Source organism: Rattus norvegicus, chromosome 3, assembly GCF_021556685.1.
Source record: "Rattus norvegicus strain SHRSP/BbbUtx chromosome 3, alternate assembly SHRSP_T2T, whole genome shotgun sequence".
NCBI classification, from domain to species: domain Eukaryota; kingdom Metazoa; phylum Chordata; class Mammalia; order Rodentia; family Muridae; genus Rattus; species Rattus norvegicus.
This window is the reverse complement of record NC_141536.1, coordinates 106,035,649-106,059,411: the sequence shown is the minus strand read 5'-3', so window position 1 is coordinate 106,059,411 and position 23,763 is coordinate 106,035,649. Positions and strand designations below refer to the sequence as shown.

The window sequence follows — 23,763 nt, the reverse complement described above, 5'->3', positions numbered from 1 at the left end:
TTTTAAGGAGCTATAATATTTAGTTCACTGAGGGGTTGGGGATTTAGCTCAGTGGTAGAGTGCTTGCCTAGCAAGCGCAAGGCCCTGGGTTCGGTCCCCAGCTCCAAAAAAAAGAACCAAAAAAAAAAAAAACTATTTAATTCACTGAGTAAGTTTTTAGTGTTCAGAGTGTCATTTCCCCCCACCCCCAAACCCCTCTCCCCCATCCTCCCGGAGTTGAGGATCAAACCCAGGGACCTGCACTTACTAGGGCAAGCGGTCTACCACTGAGCTAAATCCAACCCATGTTGAGAGTCTTACATTACAGATTATTGGTTTTTTTAAAGATGGAAAACAATCAAATTTTATTTTATATTAACTTTAATATATTAAAGTGTTATATATTTATATATTATTTTAAGATTATACACATGAAAAAATGTAAATGGAACAATACACAATGTCATCTTCCTAATGCCCAAGTCCCCAATCTCCTATGCTAAAGCTATGAAATTAATAGTTTGTAATGACCCTTACTAGACATTTCTTTTGTGTGTGTGTGTGTGTGTGTGTGTGTATGTGTGTGTGTGTGTGTAATGTGTAGAGTTTAATACAATTTTTAAAAAATATTTTATTTATTTTTATTTAATATGCTTTAGAGTTTTGCCTATATGAGGATATTGGATCTCCTGGAACTGGAGTTACAGACAGCTGTAAACTGCCATGTGGGTGCTGGGAACTGAACCTGGGTCCTTTGGAAGAGCAAACTGTGCTCTTAACCACTGACCTATCTCTCCAGCCCAATTTACAGAATTTTTAAATTAAGGTAAATGTCACGATCTAATCCAACTCTTAAAACTAATAAATGGGTGGTGGTGGTACACTTTTGCACACCTTTAATTCCAGCACTGTTTATTAGTATTGAATCCAGTACCAGAATTTAAAAGGTGGCTCAGTGATTGAATGCATCCTGCTCTTCCAGAAAGCTTGAGTTTGGTCCTAGCACCCATGTTGGGCAGCTCACAACTGCCTGTAGCTCCAGTTCCTGGGGATTCAATACCTCTGGCTTCCAAAGATACCAGCAATCACTTGAACAGACACAGAAACATAGTAAAAAATAAATATATTTTTATATATTTTAAATATACTCTACACCAATATGAAAGACTATGAATTACTAATTGAAAATCAAGCTGTTAGGGGGCTAGAGAGATAGCTCAGTGGTTAACTACACTGGCTGCTCTTCCAGAGAACCCAGGTTCAATTACCAGCACCCACACAGCAGTACTACACAAACTAGTTTGCACTTCAACACTGGAACAGGGAACTAGTCTGGATGTCTGGAGCTCACTACGAACATTTGAGAGGCAAAAGCAGGTGGATCTCTATGAGTTGGAGGCCAGCCTGGTTTACCTAGCAGGTTCTAGGATAGTTAAGGCTACACATAGAAACCCTGTCTCGAAAACCAAAACAAAACAAAAACAAAAAACAAAAAACCTTTATTTTAATTAAAAACAAAATAAACAAAAATAAAAACCCTGATAAATGATCCAGTACTTGGGAGGCAGAGATAGGTGGATCTCTGAGGGTAGCCTGGTCTATAGAGATAATTCCAGGACAGACAGGGCTACACAGAGAAACCCTGTCTGAAAAAAAATCAAACAAAAAGAAAAAAACCCTAACAGATGACCAAAGCAACTCCAAAGTGAACCAAAGTCTAGAGCTGATCTTGAACTCACTCTATAGCACAGGCTAGCCTCATTCTTGCAAGCTTGCCTTAGTCTGCAGAGTATTAGTATTATATACATGGACCACCACACTGGGCTTCAATCTACCCTTCAAGGAGCTACACGGTCCACACACACAAAAGTATTAGAACTTGCAGGAATAAAGGCAGGGTATGCTTCCAGTAAAAACAAACTCACTGAAGGCGCAAAGCTAACCAGACAGGCACCAAACACTCATAACATTCTTGGAATCTCAGGAGTTGACAGTTCCCCTTAGAATGGTTGTGAATAGGGACATGTCTTGAATGAAGCTGTAGTCTACTCTGCTGAACAAACACTATTTCACACCGAAAGACTGAAAAGATCCTGCTAACCTTGAGTTCAGAACTGTCTATCAAGTCTGCCTCCTCAGGATAGGAAGGTATTTCAAGGACATGCTGATCACTAAGACAGACTGGCATGGGGAGCATGCGAAGGTAACAGAGATAGGCCATGTTATTTTGTCATGGCTTTACTCATCTTAATGAGCAAGACGACTGAGTTAAAGTGGACAACTGCAGGCCACAGCAGCTCTGGAGACACACTGCAGAGTGGAGCCTGCACCCCTAGCCATTCCTTTAATGTTTCGTACCCTGACATTTTCCCAACATAAGGACTCCAAGGTCTAACCTATACTCCTAGGAATTAACAGAGAATACCAGGTGGTGGGGGTTTATGCTACCTTTAATCTCAGAACTCAGGAGGCATGGACGGAAGATCTCTGAGTTCAATCAAGGTCAACCTGGTCTAAAGAGCAAGTTCCAGGACAGCCATTGAGAAATCCTGTCTTGAAAAACAAAAACAAAACAAAGAAACAAACAAAAAATAACTCAAAGAGACCAAAAACATATGTCTTCTAAAACAATGAGGACAGACCTCAGCGGAAGTGATCAGAGCATGTTCAAGCTGTGGCTTTCTACATCAGCCCAATAAAAAAACAAGTCCAAGCAAACAACGAACAAAATGGGTCTTCTCAAAAGAGGGTAAACTGAAGATTATTGAGTAGTAGCTAATAGGAAATCACTACTAACTTTCTTAGGAGGGACAATAGTACTGCAGTTATCAAGTTACATGCTTCCCTCTTCTGACATGATAAAGTAAATAGGGCTAAAGCATCTACAACTTCCAAAGAGTCGATATTGTGAGTTCCACCCAGGGTTACATAGTAAGACCCTGCTACCCAACTCCATCCCCCTCAAAAAAAAAAAAAAAAAAAATCAGGACGGAGGTGGAGCTTAATGGTGCAATCTTTTCAAGCATGCATAAAAGCAAGATTCTAGGTTCAATCACTAGCACCAAAATAAATAAATAAATGAACAAAAATATCTAAAACATTTATGTGTGTGTATGTATACATGTATTTGTGCCACAGCCCATATTAGGTCAAAGGAGTCAATTCTTTTTCCTCCATGCAGGTCCTGGGATTCAAACTCTGGTGTCAGATTTGGTGGCAAGAACCTTTACACAAGGAGCCTTCTGGCATACAGTCTAGTCCGGCCTTGAACTCAGAACCCTTTGGTCTTAGCATCCCTAGTGCTGGAATTAAAGGCATAAATAAACTACCACATCTGAAACTGGTATAAAAATCAGATTTTCATTCAGGTCAGACCAAAGTAAGTTTACCTTTTGCTACACAAAAGCTGAGGCATCCTACCTGCTTGTGCGCTTCCACAAGCATTCACTGCATGGAGTACATACATGTATTGCTGTTTTATAGCATGTCTTTCTGCTTAACCTCAGAAAATCTGGCTTCTATCTCTGCAGCTGCTTCTAGGGTCAGTGCCTTTCTACGTAATTTCAAGTAGTCTGTGTTCTGAACCCCCTTCCTCATTTATAAGTTCCAGGGTAGGGGACTGGAGCGATGGCTCAATGGTTAAGAGCACTGACTGCTCTTCCAGAGGTCCTGAGTTCAAATCCCAGTAACCACATGGTGGCTCACAACCATCTGTAATGGGGTACAATGCCTTCTTCTGGCGTGTCTGAAGACAGCGACAGTGTACACATATACATAAAATAAATAAATAATTAAAAAAAAATAAGTTCCAGGGTTCCATTCTCTATCTTGACACACAGTTCTTACCCCTTTCTAGTAAGAAACAGGAACTAGAAGGGTATAGAACTTTACAAATTATTTCAAGCCTGACAAAGATATTATCTCTCGGGGCTGGAGAGATGGCTGAGCGGTTAAGTGCACTTAACTGCTCTTCCAGAGGTCCTGAGTTCAATTCCCAGCAATCACATGGTGGCTCACAACCATCTGTAATGGGATCTGATGCCCTCTTCTGGTGTGTCTGAAGACAGTGACAGTGTGCTCATACATTAAATCAATCAATAAATAAATCTAAAAAAAAAAAGGCATTATTTCTTCATTTCCCACTCAATAGGACAATTCTACATTTTTATAAGTCAGCACATTTGAATAAAAGACATTAGAGGGCAGTCACAGTATAACTTATAAATGAGGAATGGGTCCTCTGTACTCCCAGACTCCCCCAAAATTACGACAAAGGCCAGCCAGAAAGGGACCCCAGAAGGAGGCAGTAGCACCCAGAAGCTCAATTTCAAGAAACTACTCTCAAGCAGTGACCTTCCTCAGGCTGTGCTCTGTTGGAAGTGGAGAAAAACCCACACCCTTCATATCATCACTACACCCTTCCAAACAAACAAAAACTCACTGGTCTGTACAACTCACTTCCTAAACCTGTTCAACACCCTGCCCATACCCACATGACACACACCATAGAGCAGAAACTAAAAATAAACCAATCTTCATTCCCCATAATGTAGTTGGCATGAACCTTTGCTCAAAGTTAAGGGTTTTGGCAATCCACAACAAGGCTATTCCTATGGCCAATTGTACTAAGGGTCATTACATAGATTCCTAAGATACTGTGACCGCCCTCCAATGTCTTTTATTCAAATGTGCTGACTTATAAAAATGTAGAATTGTGAAAGAGGGTGACAGAACAAAGGCTAAATATAGTAGGTGTTTTATGACAACAGTGTTTCTTTTCTCTTCTCTTCTTTTCTTTTCTAAGCCAGGGTCTCACTATGTAGCCCTAGTTGGCCTAGAAATTGGAGATCCACCTGCTTCTGCCTCCACATCTGGTTTTATTTTTGTTTAAATGTTAACTATATGTATTTGTGCATGTCATTGAGGGCACCCTGGAGACCACAAGCATTAGATCCTCTAGAGCTGAAGTTACAGGTGGTTGTTACCCAATATGGGTGTGGGAATCAAACTGGGATCCTCTTAACTGATGAGCCATCTTTCTGGCCCCCAAAGTGTACCTTAAACTATGAGAAACCTCAGCAAAGCAAGGTGATACATACTCACTATCCCAACACTCAGAAAAATTGAGGGATTGCTTTGAGTGAGGCAGCCTCAAAATTAAATAAAACATCAGGCTATGTCTTCTTTTAGTTTTACTTCCTTGGGATTGACAGAATAATGTTAGTGTTTAATTCCTAAAGTACACTAAAAATAAGCAATGTGTAAAATGCCTTCACCTCTGGTTAGATAGCCATAGACAGGATATAAACAGTTTTTATTTCTAACATATGCAAAGATGATTCTATCCATGGTTCAAAATAATCGTAGTTTGGCCCCTGAGTAAAGGTGTTTGCTTCACAAGCCTGACAACCTGAGCTCAATCCCCAGAATCAAAGGTAGAATAGCGACAACTCCATTAAGTTTTCCTTTAACATCCACTCACATGAAGACATGAAGGGGCAGGTTTACCTCCCCCACACATGCTATTTAAAAACCCTGGAGAGAGCCAGGCACAGAGGCACAGGCCTTTAATTACAGCATTCCAGAGGCAGAGACAGGCAGATCTCTGTGAGGTCAGGGTCAGCCTGGGCTACATAACAAGCTCCAGGACAGCCAGGACGACACAGAATTTGAGACCTTGTCTCAAAAAGCCAAAATAAAATAAAACCCCCTGGAAATTAAAAAAAAAAAATGGCTAGCAACTACATGACAATTATACCAGCAGCATTCTAAGGAACTTTTTTCATTTATCATGATAAGAATTCTAAAATTAAGTTATTATTACTAATTTTGTTTTACAGATGATGAAAGTTGTGTAATTCTTACTCAGAATTACTTTTCCTAGTATTTAGTGGCTAAGCATTAAATAGTAGCTACATTGGTCTTTTGTGTGTGTGTTTTTTCAAGATAGAGCTTATCTGTGTAGCCCTGGCTGTCTTGGAATTTGCTGTATAGACCAGGCTGGCCTTGAACTCAAGAGATCTGCCCGCCTCTGCCTCCTTAGTACTAGGATCAAAGGCATTTTGGGAGTTTTGCACACATCTGTAGTCCCAGTCCTTAGGAGGCTGAACAATAGAATCTCAAATTTGAAGCCAGTCTGGGCTACACAAGTTCCTGTCAAAGGAGGAGAAAAGGAGAAGGACGAAGAGGAAGAGGAAAAGAGAAGGAGGAAAAGGAGGAGAAGGAGGAAGAAGAGAAATAGGAAGGAGGACGAGGAGGAGAAGAGAAAAGGGAAGAGGAAGAGGAAGAGGAAGAGGAAGAAGAAACAACAACTCTCTGCTGATGGGTGCTACCTAGATATACTGATAGTTCAATCCCTAGGGTAGAGGAATGACATTTTAGCTAAGTGGGGGTAATAGTTGCTGAAAGCCACTGAAACTTACCTTAATTTATCAAAAATTGAATCCATTCATGTATCAAGACCCAATTCCCATACCCCACAAGGCCAGCTCAAGACCATCTTCCCTAAATACTGAAAGGGGGGTGCTGTACCGTTTTAGCTTCCTTATGCCCTGATGCTAATCACAACTTGTCTCTGGCTTATCTCCCTGGCCAGGTTGTGGGTATCTTGCTATCATCTGCTCCCAATACCTAGCATAAACAGGCATTGCTAAAACTCATTATTTTCTGTTTCATTAGGTTTTAATAAATATATACACTGGTTTTGGTGGGAATGTAGGGAATCTTTCTCATACTTGAATTATTCTTGGGTAACCAGGATAATAGTTCTTTCATGATCACCTAGGTTTGTCCGTGAGTCACAAGGTAAAACAACTCAGTACTATACCCAGGACTAATGAAAATCATGAATGACATCACTGTCCCATTCATTTTGAAGAGAACACAACCTTTCCCCAATTGAGCACGAGCACTTTGGGGGCTGAGGCAGGACTGTCATGAGTTTGAAACCAGCCTGGACTATGTAGTGAATTTGTGTTTGTTTGTTTGTTTGTCTTGTTTTGTGTGTTGTTTTTCATGACAAGAGTTCCCCTCTGTAGCCTAGCCATAGAGCCTGTTATTTAGATCAGGCTGGCCTCAAATTCTCCTGCCTCTGGAGTGCTGCTGGGATTAAAGGTATGGGCACCACCAGGCCCAGTTTACGTAGTGACTCCTAAGCAAGTCTGGGCTACAAGGTAAGATCACAGAAGAAAACAAAATAATAGCTTGTCCCATACTCACTATACTTCCCCATGATGTGACTCTGTGTTTCAAACATAAATGGAAAGAAGTCATTACATCTACAAGTGGGGTCAGAGGTAAATGCTTGCTGAATCCAACTGTGTATATTTCTACTCACGGAACCAGCCGTGAGTCGTGAAATGTCCTTAAAGGTGAGTGGCCAAACAAAAGCTATAAAAAGCTAAGTATTCTCTGTCAATCATTCAAAACTGGCCATAAGGGATAGTAAAAGCAAAGCAACCTGACAGGGGGTGGGGCTAGATCACATCTCTTCCAACCTGAATACTCTAGAAAGTTTAACTTGTCAGACAGCCAGGATGACTGTTAATTTACCCAAGGACTCATTCCTGGAGAATTCTGTAGTTCCCTGTACCCCTTGGTACTATCTGCCAATGTGTTATTTGCTCACATTATCATCAAAGACAGGTACCATGAAGACACGGCTTACGAAAAAGAGAGCCACAAAGGAGCGCTAAGAAAGCACTGAGGCAATACAATTGTATCATACATTATCAAGGGCTTTTCAAAGGCACAGTGCTTCTCAGTTCCTAAAGCCCTGTTGCTCCTTTGTTCGGGTTAACCGGGTTAACCAGGAAGAAACTAGAATGAATATATATATATATATATATATATATATATATATATATACACATACACACACACTCACACACACACACACACACACACACACACATATATATATCTGTTCCTGGTACAAATTCAGATTTTGGAGTACATCCAGTTTCGATATCAACTGCATAAGGTACAGCAACACAGCAGATATCAATGTATGGGAAAATAGGACAAATGTCTTCACTGTGTCTTTAAAACCTTGATCACTGTATCTGTGGTTTTTCTCCAACGGTTCAGATTAAAAAGCCTCACTCGGGTTTTTGGACTCTTGATTGCTTAGAGGTCTTCAGTTCCCGGTCACAAGCCTTACTCTATGCTCTTCTTTGCTGAGTTTTTCCCCCTGTGTGATTTTAGTAGTTTTAGCTCCTTTCTCAGAAACCTCATTGAGATGTATAACGTTTTCTCCAGAAACCATTCAGATTTCCTGGATTTGTTTCTGCTTTACCTGCTGTTCAGGATGCTTCTGTAAGGGGAACGATTAAAGGAGGAAAATGCGCGGATTTTTGTGAGCAAGAGTGGAGTGGTGGTGTTTGTGCTCCGTTGTTGGATCGAGATTCCGGGCTTTTGAGGCAAGACAGCACCAGAGGAACCAAATCCCGGCTCCAAGAAGCTACAGATGAACGTACGGGTACTCTAGCCTTCGGTTACCCAAAGCACCGGAGGCTGCATGGGACCCTCCCAACAAAGTCACCGCACCCCAGATCAAGACCTAAGCGACAACCGCTGTCATTACTGAGGCCAGCCGTAGGCACCGGGCCGCCTTCCCACCCCCAACCCGAACTCACAGCCAGTCTCCTTCTTGATCTCCTCGAGCTCTTCGTCCCGCAGTAACGTGGAGGCCCGAGACCCCATCACCGTGACGGGAGCTCCTCCGGGAGCGGCAGCGCCAGAAGCAGCGGCGGCAAGAGGGAATAAGGGAGGGAAGGGCCAGGGGTCAAGAAGGGAGAGGGCACTGTTTCTCCTGCGGCCCGGGGAGGGAAACTAGGGGTGGCGCGCGGGGGAGGGCGGACCGACACCAGCCAATCCGGAGTGAGGCCGCGCCCTGCGCAGGCGCTAACGTCAAAGCTTGGCGCTCGTGCCCGGAATGAATCAGCCGGGCGGCTGCTGGAGTCCAAAGGGAGGCAGGCCCCGCCCCCGGAACCAGGGATGCCGCCGGCCTTAAAGCGACAATACCACGGTGGCGCTAGGGACAGCACTTAAAGGGCAGTGCGGCCTCTCCTCTGTTTTTAGACAAACCAGAGACAGACTCCCTAGAGTAGCTGACAGGTTTCTCACAAGACTCAAGCACCAGGAATCTCACCCTACAAGTGACAGGGATTCAGGAGAGAAACAAAACCCACAAAACCAGTGGGAAAACCCTAAGGTGGATCCCCAGAGAAGTTCAGCTGAGATTTATGCACTCTTCCTGCTCGCTTCCGCACGCTCGGTCTGTCTGTCTTTCTGTCTCTCTGTCTCTCTCTGTCTCTCTCTCTCTGTCTCTCTCTGTCTGTCTGTCTCTCTCTCTCTCTTTCTCTCTCTCTCATTTCTCTTCCTCCTTTCTCCTCACCCTTTTCTCCCTCTCCCACTCTCACTCCCCTGGTCCTAAGAATAGTGTTGGGAGTCTCCTTGGCACCCTCAATCCCCCCCCCAACTCCCCCTCCCGCATGCCTATGGACTGCATCTTTTCTGTGCCTCTTCCCCTGGCCGTAGAGGGGCGCTGGGAGCCGCCCGGGGTTCGCAAGGCTATTGGTTGCATCTTTTCTGCGCTCTTTACCCCGGCCGCAGGGGGCGCTGGGAGCCAGCTCGAGGCTGCTCGCTGATTGGCTCCTCCAGAAAGAGGCAAGTAATTCGCTCCTAGGGCGAGGGCGTAGTCCACTCTGTGGCTTCAGTGGTTGGCACTGCGAATTCTCTTACTGTTTGCATCAAAGCTGTGCCAGGATAACACTCAGATTTTTTTTTTTACATCAGTCACTCTTCAGTATAAGGAACTCACCATTTGACTAGAATTAAGGTCGGAATCTCCCAAACTTCTTTGCCGTGGGGACAGAAGACCCTGGAGGTGAGAGAGATTGTGAATAGATAGATCACGGGCGGTCGTTTATTTATTTAGATTCTTCCTTGTTTTAAAAATTAGGATTTTTAGGGCTGAAGAGATGGCTCAGCAATTAAGAGCACTGACCGCTTTTCCAGAGGTCCTGAGTTCAATTCCCAGCAACCACATTGTGGTTCACAACCATCTGTATTGAGATCCGATGCCCTCCTCAAGGGTCGTGTCTGAAGACATCAACAGTGTACTTACATAAAATAAATAAATCCTTTTTAAAAAATTAGGATTTTTAAACCATAAGTCAGCAGTTGTTAGGTGAAAACAAGAAAGTTGCAAGCTGAGCCCAGCCTAGGCAATATTGGGAAATCCTGTTGAGATTTGTTGCCACTCATGGATACCATACTTGTAATTCCATGAAGTGGAGGCTGGAGAATTAGGAGTTTCTGCACAGCCTGAGCCCATAAAACCCTTTCTAGAAGTAGAGAAATTATTCTTTTTTCCAGAAGAGCCCTGGCTGGTCTCAGCCTCTAAAAAGGCTATTGTTACAGACTTATGCTTTAGAGGAGATCTTGCATTTTACTCTTTTCTCTTTTGTTTGAGACAGAGTCTCTATGTGACCCTGGCTGACCTCTTAACAGAGATTCACCTGCCTCTGCCTTCCAAGGTCTGGGATCAAAGCCAGGTGCATTTCGTTCTTCTGGTATTTTGTTTGTGCTGATGAAAAAAGTTAAAAAGTCACATGTTAGTGTACACCCTCTGAAGTAAAGCCCTAGTTTTCCTGTGGCTTCACCTGTCTGCTTCCTTCACTCCTTTGTTTAGAACCAGCTTAGTACCTAAATATCTTAGTGCCTTTCTTAAATCACTTCAGACTACTAGCTTCAAAGTTACTTAGGCTGTTACAGCCCAGCCTGAGTACCCCAAGGTCTCCCTGCCTACTAAATTTCCAGTCTGACTCAGTTGTTTTCCTAATTAACCCCGGTTGACTTACTCATTGAGATCATAACTGTGGCATGAAAATCTTGATGTTAGACACATACATTAATCCCTTTCTCAGTCAGTCTGGAAGCTCATCTTTTCATCCTGACCTTTTTTTCCTTCCTAATTTTTAGTCTAAATCTTGAGGGCTGTATTCAGTTAAATCCTATGCTAGGCCTGATACCTGATGTCTGTAATTGCAGCATTGAGGAAGCAGAGGCAGAAGTTACCTTTGGAAGTTTAAGACCAGTATGATCTAGATAGGGCATTCCAGGCCAGCTAGGGCTGCTTGGGGAAACCCTGTGTAAACACACACACACACACACACACACACACACACACACACACACACACACACACAAAACCAGTAACAAAATTTTCTTTGCTATGTTTTTTTTTTCTGATTTGTTTTAACCTTTAAGAATAGTATTTGGGGGGCTGGGGATTTAGCTCAGTGGTAGAGCGCTTGCCTAGCAAGCGCAAGGTCCTGGGTTTGGTCCCCAGCTCCGAAAAAAAAAAGAAAAGAAAAGAAAAAAAAAAAGAATAGTATTTGGGTATACAAGTTCAAGTGAGAGGTAGGGGTGTGTGTGTGTGTGTGTGTGTGTGTGTGTGTGTGTGTCTGTGTGTGTTGTATTCTCACCAGTGGAAGCTAGAAGAGGGCATCCTATCCCCTGAAACTGGAGTTAGAGGGTGTCCACCAGCATGTGAGGCCCAAATCTCAGCATTTTACTGGAGAATTTTAGAATACTGGGACTAAAGACTGCTCTTCCAGAGGACTTGGGTTCAGTTCCAGGTACCCATTTGATGACTCACACCATTTGTAACTTCAGCTCCTTCTGGCCTCGAGGGAACTGCATACATATGGTTCATAGGCATACATGCAAGTAATACCAATGCCTACAAAACAAATAATAAAAGCAGCCGGGCATTGTGGTATATGTCTTTAATCCCTGCACGCAAAGCCCCTGTGAGTTCAAGGCCAGCCAAGGCTGCACAGTGACCTTGCTTCAAAAACATAAAAGAATAATAATAATAAATTAAAACTTTTAAAATTGGGCTGGAGAGATAGCTCAGAGGTTAAGAGCACTGACTGTTCTTCCAGAGGTCTTGAGTTCAATTCCCAGCAACCATATGGTGGCCCACAACCATCTGTGATGGGACTCAACACCCTCTTCTGGGGTGTCTGAAGAGACCTTCAGTGTGTTCATATATGTAAAGTAAATGAATATATAAAAACTTCTAAAATTAAAGACACAGTACTGGAGCTAAGGATATATCTCAGTGATAGAGTGCTTGTTCAGCCTGCGCAAGACACCAGGATTGGTCCTCAGTATCATTAACATAACCAGACAGAAATACTATGGAGCTAGGAAGGTGACTCAGTGAGGACCCGAGTTCAATTTCTACCACCCATGTAGAAAGCCAAACACAGCATACGTCTTTAATCACACCATCCAGGATGCAGAGGCAGGTGGATCGCTATAAGTTCTACACCAGGCTGGTCTTTATAGCGAAATCTATGCTAGCCAGTGCTATTGTATAATACTTGATTTTAATAAAATAAGTAAAGTTTAATAAAATAAGTGTTTAGCTATTATGAGAAAGGGGCACCATGCCCATTTTTTTAAATTAAAAATAAATTTTCATACAATGTATTCTGATTAGTTTCTTCTACATTTTCTTCCAGATCTTCCCCACATCTCCACACTCCCAATTCCATCTCTTTTCTCTCTCTCTCTCTTTAGGAAACTAATGTGCCTTTAATTCCAGAACTTGGGAAGCAGAGGCAGGCAGATCTCTGAGAGATAGAGTCCAGCCTTGTTTACAGAGTGAATTTCAGGAGAGCCAGGGCTACATAGTAAGACCTTGCCTCAAAAAAATAAAATAAAATAAAAAAGAAAGAAAAAAAGCAAATAATCCAGAATATAACATACAAATGCACAAATAAAACACAAAAATTGGAAACCAGAATACACAAGCAGAAGTCTAGTAAGGTTTTAAAAAAGCCCCAGGTAAAGCAATCTGAGACAAAACATTTCCAAAAATGAGTTCATTTTGTGTAGGTTAACTACTGCTGGACACGGGGCCTGCCCTGACTAGTTTGTATATCCAGTGAGACTCCTTAGGAGACACTGATTTTTCCTTTGTGAGCAGTTGTCAATTGGAGATCAAGTTTTAGTCAGTGATGGGAGCTTGTGTTGAAGTCTGCCTCTAAACACTGGACCCCATTGGCTTGGGCCTGTGCGGGCCTTGTGCGGGCCTTGTGCGTGCTGCCACATGAGCTCATATGTTCTTCATTCCCACTGTGTCCGGAAGACAGTTTCCATGATGTCATCTGTCCCCTCTGGCTTCTACAGTCTCTCCACCTTGTCCTTTCCACGTAATTCATTAACCATGTCCATTTTATAAACACAGAAGCCAATCTCACCTTGCCCATAGCCCTATAATTTTGAGTTTCCTACATATGAATTAAAATTGTGGACTGGAGAAATAGATCCAAGCTTAATAATACTCTTGCCCAAAATACAGCTTTAGTTCCCAACAATAACTCCAGTTTCGGGGGATCTGGCACCCCCTTCAGGCTTCCTCAGGTACTAAACTGATTTATACAGACGTACCCGGAGGCAAAACACCAGTACACATAAAATAAAAATAAATAAAATTGTATTTGCTGTGGTTATTCTTAGCAATCTCAAGTTGTGAACAAAACCAAACTACTCTTTTATCCCTTAGGGCAATGGTTCTCAACCTTTTTGAACCTGTGGCCCTTTAGTACAGCTCCCCATGTTGTGGTAACTGCCCAACATAAATTTATTTTTGTTGCTACTTCATAACTATAATTTTGCTACTGTTATGAATTGTAATACACACACACAGAGAGGATATATGATCTGTGACCCCTGTGAAAGGGTCATTTTACACCCCCATCCCAAAGGGTGAGAACCACTGCTATAGAAATATATTTGGAGAAATATAAGTGGAGCAACAGTGGTGGCACACACCTTCCATCCAAGCACTTGGGAGGCAGAAGCAGGTGGACCTCTGAGTTTGAGGCCAGCCTGGCTTTCAGAGCAAGTTCCACCACTGTACAGAGAAGCCCTGTCTCAAAAAACAAAAACAAACAAACAAAAAAAAAAAAAACGGAAAGAAGGAAGGAAGGAAGGAAGGAAGGAAGGAAAGAAAAGGAAAAAATTTAGAGAAAAGCTAAGTAACCAAACTTTCAAAACTGTTCATTTGTTTGTTTGTTTGTTTGTTTTTGAGAGAGGGTCTCCCCGGCTGGCCTGAAACTTGCTATGTAGACAGAGCTATGGAATTCACAGAGATCCCCTCACATCTGTCTTCTGGGATTAAAGTGGTGTACCACCATACCCCAATCAAAATAGTCTTTTCAAAATAATGATCTCTCTGTTAATTTTCAAGTGTTTGGATGCTGAAGTTGGACTCTGAAGGCTACTTTGGAATGAAAAAGCATGGATGCCAGCAGTGACTACCATTTCCTCAACCAGATTTTGTGGAGAAGGGTGAAGCTCACACTGGTGTCTGGCATCTTTGAGGGCGTGCTCCAGCATGTGGATCCTAACAAGATTGTTGTCCTGAAAAACGGTTTGACTATTTGTCATGTTCCCCTCCTCTCTCAAGGGATTAGCAGCTGAGTGTAGGGGGTGATTGTGGGCAGCGCTAGAAGCTGGGAAAGCAATGTTGATCCTATTTAAAGAAAGGCGGCAGGGGGTTGGGGATTTAGCTCAGTGGTAGAGCCCTTGCCTAGGAAGCGCAAGGCCCTGGGTTCGGTCCCCAGCTCCAAAAAAAAAAAAAAAAAAAAAAAAAGAAAGGCGGCAGAAGACCGTTAGACTGTGGGGACTGTTGCTAGAGCAACGTGGCTGCCTGTGTTGGTTGGTACTCACTTCTGTACTTTCATTGGCATTATAGTGGAAATTTTCTTCTATCATTATTTATATATTTGATGTGTGTGGGTGTTTCAGCTGCATGCCACAGAGGCCAGAAGATGTAGGATCCTCAGGAACTAGGTCTCAAACCCTAGTCCTCTGGAAGAACATTCAGGGTTCCTAAATGCTAAACACCTCTCTAGCCCTGTGGTGACAATTTTTTTTTTTTTTTTGGTTCTTTTTTTCGGAGCTGGGGACCGAACCCAGGGCCTTGCGCTTCCTAGGTAAGCGCTCTACCACTGAGCTAAATCCCCAGCCCCAACAATTTTTAATATTAGTTTTAAAACTTGGGGACTTTGGTTAATTTTGTTTATATGAATATTAAAATTAATCTTGTTATTGAAATTACTTTTGGCTTCAACAGAGGGGAAAAATATCACTGATGTCAAGGATTAATTTGTCTCAGACAAAAAGAAGTCCAGAAGTCAAGAATTCAGGGCCAGTCTCAACTACATAATGAGTTTGAGGCCAGCCTGGACTACATGAGAACCTGTGTCACGAACACAAACCAGGGCTGGGAATGTAGCTCAGTTGGTAGAGTGCTTGCTTACCACACAGAGAGCATGATGTTCAAGCCACTGTGCTGCCGAGGCCAAGTGGAAGGGCACAGGTCTCTGATCCCAGCAATTGGGGATTTTTTTCTTGACCTTTTCCCCCATTTTGGCAGTGTCTCATTGTGTAGCCTTGGCTGGCCTGGAACTTGCTATGTAGACCAAGTTGACCTTGAATTCAAGAGATCTGCCTGCCTCTGCCCCCCTCATGCTGGATTTAAAGGCCTGTGCCACCACACCTAGCTCTTTAAAAGTTCTTGTTTGTTTGTTTGTTTAGAACATTCTGAGGTTTATTAAATTACTCAGTCATATAGTGTAACTTTGTAATTTAGCTGACTCTGCACTTCTTTGAGGAAGAAAGGTTTTATAAAACTCATATTTCATTAACTTTAAGAGCCTTCACAGTTTCTTGGAGTTATGGGGAAAATACTATGTGTTATTAAACAGATGGGTTATTTTCCATCACAGTGAAGAACATAGAGTCAGGCCGAAGTGTCCCAGGAGTGAAAATGTTTTTCGGGCATGAGATTTTGAATGGTAAGTTTTGTGTTCCCTGGATGCCAATTGGAATCTGCTTTGGGAAACTCACTTCTCTGCTTCATTCAGGTATCTGAAAGAAAATGGAGTTTGTCTTGTCTTTAGTACTGTATATATGACCTTTTTTTTTTTTTTTTTGAGACAGAGTCATAGCATTGATGTATAGGAGCTTGCTCTCTGGGTCTGGCTAGCCCCAAACAAAGATCTTCCTGCCTCTGCTTCCTGAAGGCTGAGAATAAAGTTGTATGCCATAGTTTCAACTTGTATTTATGTAATTTTATTTAACTTTAATTATTTAAAATTTGATGTGTATGTGTAAGTGTTTTGCCTACATGTTATATCTGTGTACCAAATGTGTGCAGTACCCAAGGAGGCCAGAGGAAGGGTGTTGAGTCCCAGACAGTTGAGAACTGCCATGTGTGGTTGGGGATTTAGCTCAGTGGTAGAGCGCTTGCCTAGCACAAGCAGGTTCAGCCCTCAGCTCCAGGGGTGTGGGGGGAGGGGGAGAGAAAAATAACAAAATGTAAATAAATAAAAAAATGTCCAGTTTAAAAAGAGAACTGCCATGTGGTGCTGGGAACTGAACCCAGGCCCATAGACGCTTGCCTTGCAAGCACGAGAACATGAGTTTATCTTAGACCTATGTAAAAACAGGGCTGTATAATCTCTGCCCTGGAGAGGCAGAGAGGCAAGGACAGGCAGATCTCGGGCTTGCCGTACAGTGAGTCCAGCCTATCTTAGACTTAGTGTAACTCATATCCTGCTTAAAAATCATTGGTTTCAGCCAGGCACTGGTGGCGCATGCCTTTAATCTCAGCACTCTGGATGGGGAGGCAGGTAGCTCTTTGAGTTTAAGGCCAATCTCGTCTACAGAGTGAGTTTCAGGACAGCCAGAGCTACACAGAGAAACCCTGTCACAAAAAAAAAACCAAGAAAACCACCACCACCACCACCACCACCACCACCACCACCACCACCACCACAACAACAACAACAACAAATTGTTTTAAAAATGTCTGAAATATTTCTCTCACAGTTCTGGGATTTCTGCCCTACCTGTCATTGTCTTTCCTGGTATCAAAGAATGGATGCCAGAGCCTGTGAGTTATCAGTAATTAGCTTGGCTGAAGTGCATTAGGAGTGAGGTGAATGCAGATGAAGTCTGCGGGGCTGGAGAGACTCAGAGGTAGGACTGCTTGCTTGGACGATCATGAAGACCTGAGGTCGGGGTGCTTTGCAGGCCTGAAACTCCAGCTCTGTTGGGGGTAGAGACACTAGTATCTCTGTGCTGACACCAGCCCAACCCTGGGTTCAGTGAGAGATGCTGTCTCAAAGGACTAAGGCAGGGAGTGATAATGTAGGGGCCAGATAACTGCCCCCCTCTGGCTTGTTTGTGGATATGTGCCCCTTTGCACACACATACATATATATCACCACATATAAACACACCACACACCCAGATACACACACAAGCACTCACACACACACACACACACACACACACACACACACAAAACCCCTTTGATCACAGCACATGGAAAACAGAAATAGAAGCAAGCAGAGTTCTGTGAGTCCAGCCAGGTGTATGTGATGAGATCCTGTCTCAAAATAACAAAAATATAAACAAAAACCCTATAGAATCAATGAAAATAACACATCGGCACCACAAAACTTAAACAAAACAAGGCAGAAAAGAGCAGAGAGAAGTTCCTGATCCTGCTTCGTGACCAGGAAACCTGAGGACTCAACATTGGGAATCTGTAGGCTTTAAACCCCGATTTCTCTGTCACTGGCCAATAAAAGGCTCAGTGACTAATGGTTCACTTTCAACCCCTGTTTATAGCATTCAGTTGAGCATGCTGTGTGGGATGGAGTGGCTAATGGTTCTCCAGCTGGAAACTGTTGAAAATCTTTTGGTTGTTTTTCAGTGGAACTAATGGATGAAGCAGAAGGTGCATCGGGAGAAAAGGTGAACTCTGTTAGGTATTATGAGTTTTCTTCACTATGATGTTTTCCAAGAGAGCACATTAGAGGAAAAGAAAAGATTAAGCTCCATCTGCTTATTTCTCAAGTGAGCTAAGGAAATAAAAACAAGCAGGCCAGTGTGGCCAGCTCTAGACAGCACTCAAACATAGTGCGAGCAGTGTAGAGATGGGCCACAGTCCTCCTGTTAACAAGTAGGGAACTGGCATCGGTAACAAAGGACAGTTCACCTGCATGTGATCTTTTCTGTAAGGATAGCATAAATACAGAACGAGCTGGAATGGAGAAAATGAAAAAGGAAGACTTAAATGTATGTGAGCCTGCCTCACCTGCACCAGAGGTGCCAACCAGCTCTCTCCTCAGTGACCTCAAGTACTGCCCATCAGGTGAGTGCCGAGACTCTGTGCGTGCCAGAATATTTTTATTGTGGCTCACAATAAGACTTGTGAATTAAGATAAGCATTATAAACTACATGTTTAGTTGACATGAGTGTGCGTACAGTGTGCCAGGACTGGGGTGCTGCCCACATTGAGCTCTGATACAAGAGATGTTGAATAAGAAAAAGGAAGGAGTGGGAAATCTGTGTGGTGCTGCAGTTCCTGTGATCCCATCACCAAAAGTGAAAGCCAGAGGATCAAGAGTTCAAGGATAGCCATGGCTACATAGGTGGTTTTGGGATAGCCTGAGTAAGGTCATGGGTAGCCATGGCTATGTAGCTGGTTTTAGGATAGCCTAAAGTAAGTACAAGGATAGCCATGGCTACACAGCAGGTTTGAGGATAACCTAGTGTATATGTGACCCTGTTGCCAGAAAAAAAAAAAAAGAAAGAAAAAGGAAAAAATGAGTAAAATATATAGAATGCTAGTACTTCCTACCCAATGCTGAGAAATAGCAGGACAGTAAGCACATGGATTATGTGCCTTCAAAGTTGCTGAGTGTCAAGGGCAGGTATTACTGCAGTAGCAACGTGCATGAAGTCCAGGGAACGAGTGAAAGCATAGAGCTGCTTGATGCCCTTGGATGCTGTTGTTTGTTTTGAGTCACTGTCTAGTTGCAGACAGAGCTGGGTGCTGTGCTACTTCTCATGTGGTCCGGATTGACATCAAGTTCCAAGTGACAGGATTCAAAAAGGTGCCACCTCTCCAGGGTTTTGCGATTGTTTGGGGTGTGTGTGTGTGTGTGTGTGTGTGTGTGTGTGTGTGTGTGTTTTGTTTTTGAAAGTAAGTTTCACTGTGTAGCTCTAGATGTCCTGGAACTCACTCCTGTAAACCATGCTGGCCTTGAACTCACAGAGATCCACCTGCCACCATGCCCAGTTTTGTTCTGTTTTTCTTCTTCTTCTTCTTTTTTCTTTTTTTCGGAGCTGGGGACCCAGGGCCTTGCGCTTGTTAGGCAAGCGCTCTACCACTGAGCTAAATCCCCAACCCCATGCCCAGTTTTTAAATTGGCTGGGTTTTGCTGTTTTGTAAGAGGGTCTCACTCCTGTAGCCCAGAATTTATTCAGGAGCCGGGGCCAGCCTCAGGCTCTCAGCAATCATGCCTTGAGCCCTTAGGGCCTGAGATTATAGGCATGAAGACACAGCACCTGCTGAGAAATGTGTTTAACACTGAGAAAAGAAAAAGGTAAAGGCTTTAGAGGAAGACACGCCTAGATCGTGAAGCGTCAGCCAGGAGATCATTACATCTGGAGCAGAGAAAGAAGTTATAGCAATAAGGTGGGATTGGTGGATACTGAAGAGTTTATAGATCCTTAAAGGGACTCTGAAGGGAGAAAGAAGGCAAAGCATTGAAGAGCTTTTTGTGTTTGTTTTGGTTTTTCATTAAAAATAATAACAATAAAGTGTTTGGTAGTGTACACCTCTAATCCCATTACTAAGAGACTCTGAGGCAGAAGAATCTTGAGGCTGAGGTCAGCCTGGGCTATAAGGAGACCATTAAAAAAAGAACCAACAGCACAAAGAAAGAAATCTAGACAGCTTTGTGAAGAGATAATATTGTTTAAGAGGGAATTTCACTGTAATATAGGTACTTAGAACAAGGCAAAGACAAAACATGAATGAATAGGAGCATGTTAAAATTAAGATAATCTCTTTTTTGTCTCAAATTTATAGTACTCCTTACTTATCATCTTGATAGTTGGGCTAATAGCCTTATGTAGCCCTGGATGTCCTGGAACTCCATCTGTAGTTTAAGCTGGCCTTGAATTTACAGAGCTGAGCCTGCTTCTGCCTCCAAGTGCTGGGGTTAAAGGTGTGCCCACCACCCTGTTTTGTTTTGTTTTGTTTTGTTTCAACTATATTTATTTGTGTGTGGGGATGTATGTGTCATCACGTACGTGAGGTAGTCAAAGAACCAATTCTAAGAATGGTGGCAGTAGTGTAGACAGGAAGTACTGTGCCCAGATGAATGGTAAACTTGGGCACATGGGATACCTGGCAAATTAGACAGAGTGGGGAGAGGATAAAGAGGAATCCAGGATGATTTTAGGGCTTTGAGCCTGAGCACCTGCAAGTATGGAGCTGTGTAAACTAAGACGAGGAAAACTTCATGTAGAAAAGGTTTTGGAGGAGCTGGAGCGATGGCTCAGTGATTAGGAGCACTGACTGCTCCTCCAGAGGTCCTGAGTTCAATTCCCGGCAACCACATGGTGGCTCACAACCATCTGTAATGGGATCTGATGCCCTCTTCTGGTGTGTCTGAAGACAGTGTATTTATAATAAATAAAGAAAAGAAGATGTTTTGGAGACCTCAGCAGTTTAACATATTAGTCAGTGTTCTTTAGAGGAAACAGAACCAATCAGTAACAACAGCTAAGTCACTCCTGAGAAGTTGAAAGCCCTTAGTTACTGGGTCCTTGAGTAAATGCTTCCACAGTTGGAGAAATCCCACCATGGCTGGGTCTCACTGCCATGGGAGCTACAAATGTTGTTTACATAGTCTACAAGGCAGGATGCCTCAGTAGTCCTAATCTGGTGCTGGAGACCCAGAAGGTTCCTGGAGAGCCTCTCATTCCTAGTTCATGATGGAACCTAGGCAATGTTGGTTCAGATAGCAGTGGAGGGAGCAGCAGCAACAGAGTGGATTAACTTGGCAGCAGGAAGGGAAACCAAGCCAGCAGAAGACACAGTAATCTCCCTTCTGACATACTCTTCTAACTACCAGAAGACCCCACACACAGTTGGGTGAGCCTTCCCACATCAGTCAAGGTAGTAAGGACATTTGGTGAGGCTCCTTATTTGGCTGATTCTAATTTGTGGTAAGCCAGCATTAAAATCCACTGTAACCTTTAGTTTTGGTCTACTTGTTTGAATAAAAGCCCAGGATCCAGTATGCTAGCACTTAGGTGGTGTATTGTTGGGAAGATTGTAAATTGAGGACAGCATAGGCTACTTAATGAAACCCTGTCTCCAAAAATAAAAAGCATAGCCTAAAGAAGTCTGAGACTAACAGAGAACTTCAGGATCAACCAAAAGTCATCTTTAACATCTTGAGACCAGCTGAAGTCAACCAGAAAGCCTGTATACATACAGAAGAAGAAGGAGAGGAGGGTTGATGCCTTTCATAATTGTCCACTAGCATCACGGCATTTGCACACATAGTGTTAGAGATTAGGAATAAAGGATTGGGGAGGGGGTGCCTGTGGATCCACGTATGCACACCTTGGCTCTTTTGTGAAAGTCAGAGGACAATTTCACCTTCCAACATGCAGACCCTGGGGATTAAAGTCATGTCACCTGCTGCCAAGTCTTTAACTGAATTATATTGAACAGGCCAAGATAAATCTTTTTTAAACAACATTATTTTTTAATCGTGTGTGTGTGTGTGTGTGTGTGTGTGTCTGTGTGTGTGTCTGTGTGTGTGTCTGTGTCTGTGTGTACGTGAGTGAAGGTGCCCATGAAATCCAGAAGAGATTCAGATCCACTGGTTCTAGAGTTCTCGCATGTTTCCAAACATATGAGTTCCCAGTTGAACTGGTTGGAAGGATTGGGAGATGTGGCCTTGTTGGAGGGGTGTGTCCCCTTTGGGCTACTGCTTCAGCACTGTGACTGTCTGCTTCCTGCCATGATGATAATGGACAAACCTCTCAAACTGTAAGCAAGCCTCCAATTAAATGCTTTCTTTTATAAGAGTTGGTTTGGTCATGGTGTCGCTTCACAACAATAGAATAGTACCCAAAATCAAGACAACCACGGAAAAAGAAATCTTAAGTTAGGGTCTAGGGATGTAGCTCAGGTCCTAGGACACTTGCCTTATATTAACAATGACCTGGGTTCCATCCCCATTGTCATTTGATATGGTGATACGCTGGGGAAGTAGAGACAGGAAGATCAGAAGTTCAAGAGCATCCCCAACTACTTAGTGAGTTCAAAGCTAACCTGAAAACTAAAACTACAAAACTACACGAAATCTCATCTCAAAAAATATATTTATAATTAGCAAGATTTAGAGAACTCCAACCATGTGGGTACTGTTCCTTTTCCAGGACTCATTTACTGTAAACTGTTACTTTTTGTTATGAAGTATCTTTTTAAAGTGCTTAACTTGAACAGGCAAGATGGTCAATGGGTAAAGGTGCTTGCTGTGAGGTTTGAGTATATCTAAAATTAACAGGAGGGCCATTTTCTTGCCAAGGAAGACAAGTACATTCAATATCATCTTTCTCTTGTAGAGGAAGAGGAGGTGACGTATACGGTCATTGATCAGTTCCAGCAGAAGTTTGGTGCTGCGGTAAGTACGGTCAGTCATTCCCAGTGTGGTCTGTATAGATATCCTCTCTGTATCTTACAAGTTGATTTTCAGATCTTGATGTTTTCCCTAGTAACAGAGTATTTTGGTAGTTTTATTATTTTTAAATAGTTTTTAAAATACTCTGTGTTTGGGTGTTCTGCTTGCATGTGTGTTCGTGCATCACATCCATGTAGTGTATTTGGAGTTCAGAGAAGGGCATTGTTCTGGGGTATTCGCCAAAGAAGACTGCTCTGACATGGGGTTAAGCCAATAGAAAGTCTCTATTAGCCAGGTGATGACTTACACTGGGTGTGCAGGATCCCAGTACAGCCCAAGCCTTTCTCAGGGTGAGCTTTTAAGCACCAAAACTATGTCTTGGGTTGACATATTTCAGTTAACAAGAACAGTTAGCTAGAAGTGCAACTGCAGAAGCCAAAAAGCAAGGTTAGTATATTTAGAGACTTTCTCTAACTGTGGGATTTGATAGATTAGACCTGTTTTTTAGTTTTGGCAGGTGCTCCTGACTACATACTGAGTTTTACAGTCTAATTGTATCCACCATGAATCAGTTGTGCTAAGTAAGATCTTGGGACCTACCAAATCTGGGACCCTGTTACATCATCAGATTCTCTGGGACTTGGTTGTGTAGGTACAAGAAATCAAGCCCAGGTCCTCTGTGAGAGCAGCCACCCTTCATCCACTGAACCATCTCACCAGATGCTTTGTGTTTTTTACTTTAGTTTTATCTGTGCATATATATGTATACGTATATATAACCATGTATGTATACACCTATGTATCTGTGTATGCTTAGGCATGAGTACAATGGCATGTACATAGAGGTCAGCAGACATCCTTCGGGATCAGTTTTTCCTACTATTTGAAGCAGTTTCTTTCTTGTTTCTGCCACTGTGCTGTGTGCTTCAAGGTAACTGACCCAAAGCTTCTGTGTGGTTATCCTGACTCTGTCACCCATCACACAGTAGGAATGCTGGACTTACAGATATGCACTACTGCACCAACCTTTTTATACCAAACACGGGTCGTCAGGTCTGCTCAGTCAGAGCTAGCCCAGGGTAGCCTAGAACTACTCAAAGTCATGAGTGCTTGTAAGGCAAGCACTTTCCCACTGAGTTATCTCCCCTGACTTATTTATTTATTTTCGAGAATGCCTCTATCTGGCCTTGA

The 23,763-nt window shown here is 42.9% G+C and overlaps 2 protein-coding genes across 4 annotated transcripts in view; one reads left to right on the top strand and one right to left on the bottom strand.

Moving 5' to 3' along the window:
* Positions 1–8,817, bottom strand: part of Chp1 (calcineurin-like EF-hand protein 1) — a 35,332-nt gene extending 26,515 nt beyond the window's left edge. Inside the window, exon 1 of one of the 2 annotated variants that reach the window (XR_015683391.1) lies at positions 8,616–8,813. Coding sequence is in view for 1 of the 2 variants with exons in the window: in NM_024139.2 (NP_077053.1) it covers positions 8,616–8,682 (67 nt within the window). In the remaining variant the exon portion in view is untranslated. 2 annotated transcript variants of the gene reach the window in all.
* Positions 8,818–8,903: 86 nt separating this feature from the next.
* The window catches only part of Exd1 (exonuclease 3'-5' domain containing 1), a 28,052-nt gene continuing 13,192 nt past the window's right edge, over positions 8,904–23,763 (top strand). Inside the window, 6 exon segments of one of the 2 annotated variants that reach the window (NM_001107761.2) lie at positions 8,904–9,652; positions 14,252–14,434; positions 15,795–15,863; positions 17,792–17,846; positions 18,105–18,232; positions 22,517–22,575. In NM_001107761.2, coding sequence (NP_001101231.1) covers positions 14,302–14,434; positions 15,795–15,863; positions 17,792–17,846; positions 18,105–18,232; positions 22,517–22,575 — 444 coding nt within the window. In that variant the 5' untranslated portion in view covers positions 8,904–9,652; positions 14,252–14,301. 2 annotated transcript variants of the gene reach the window in all.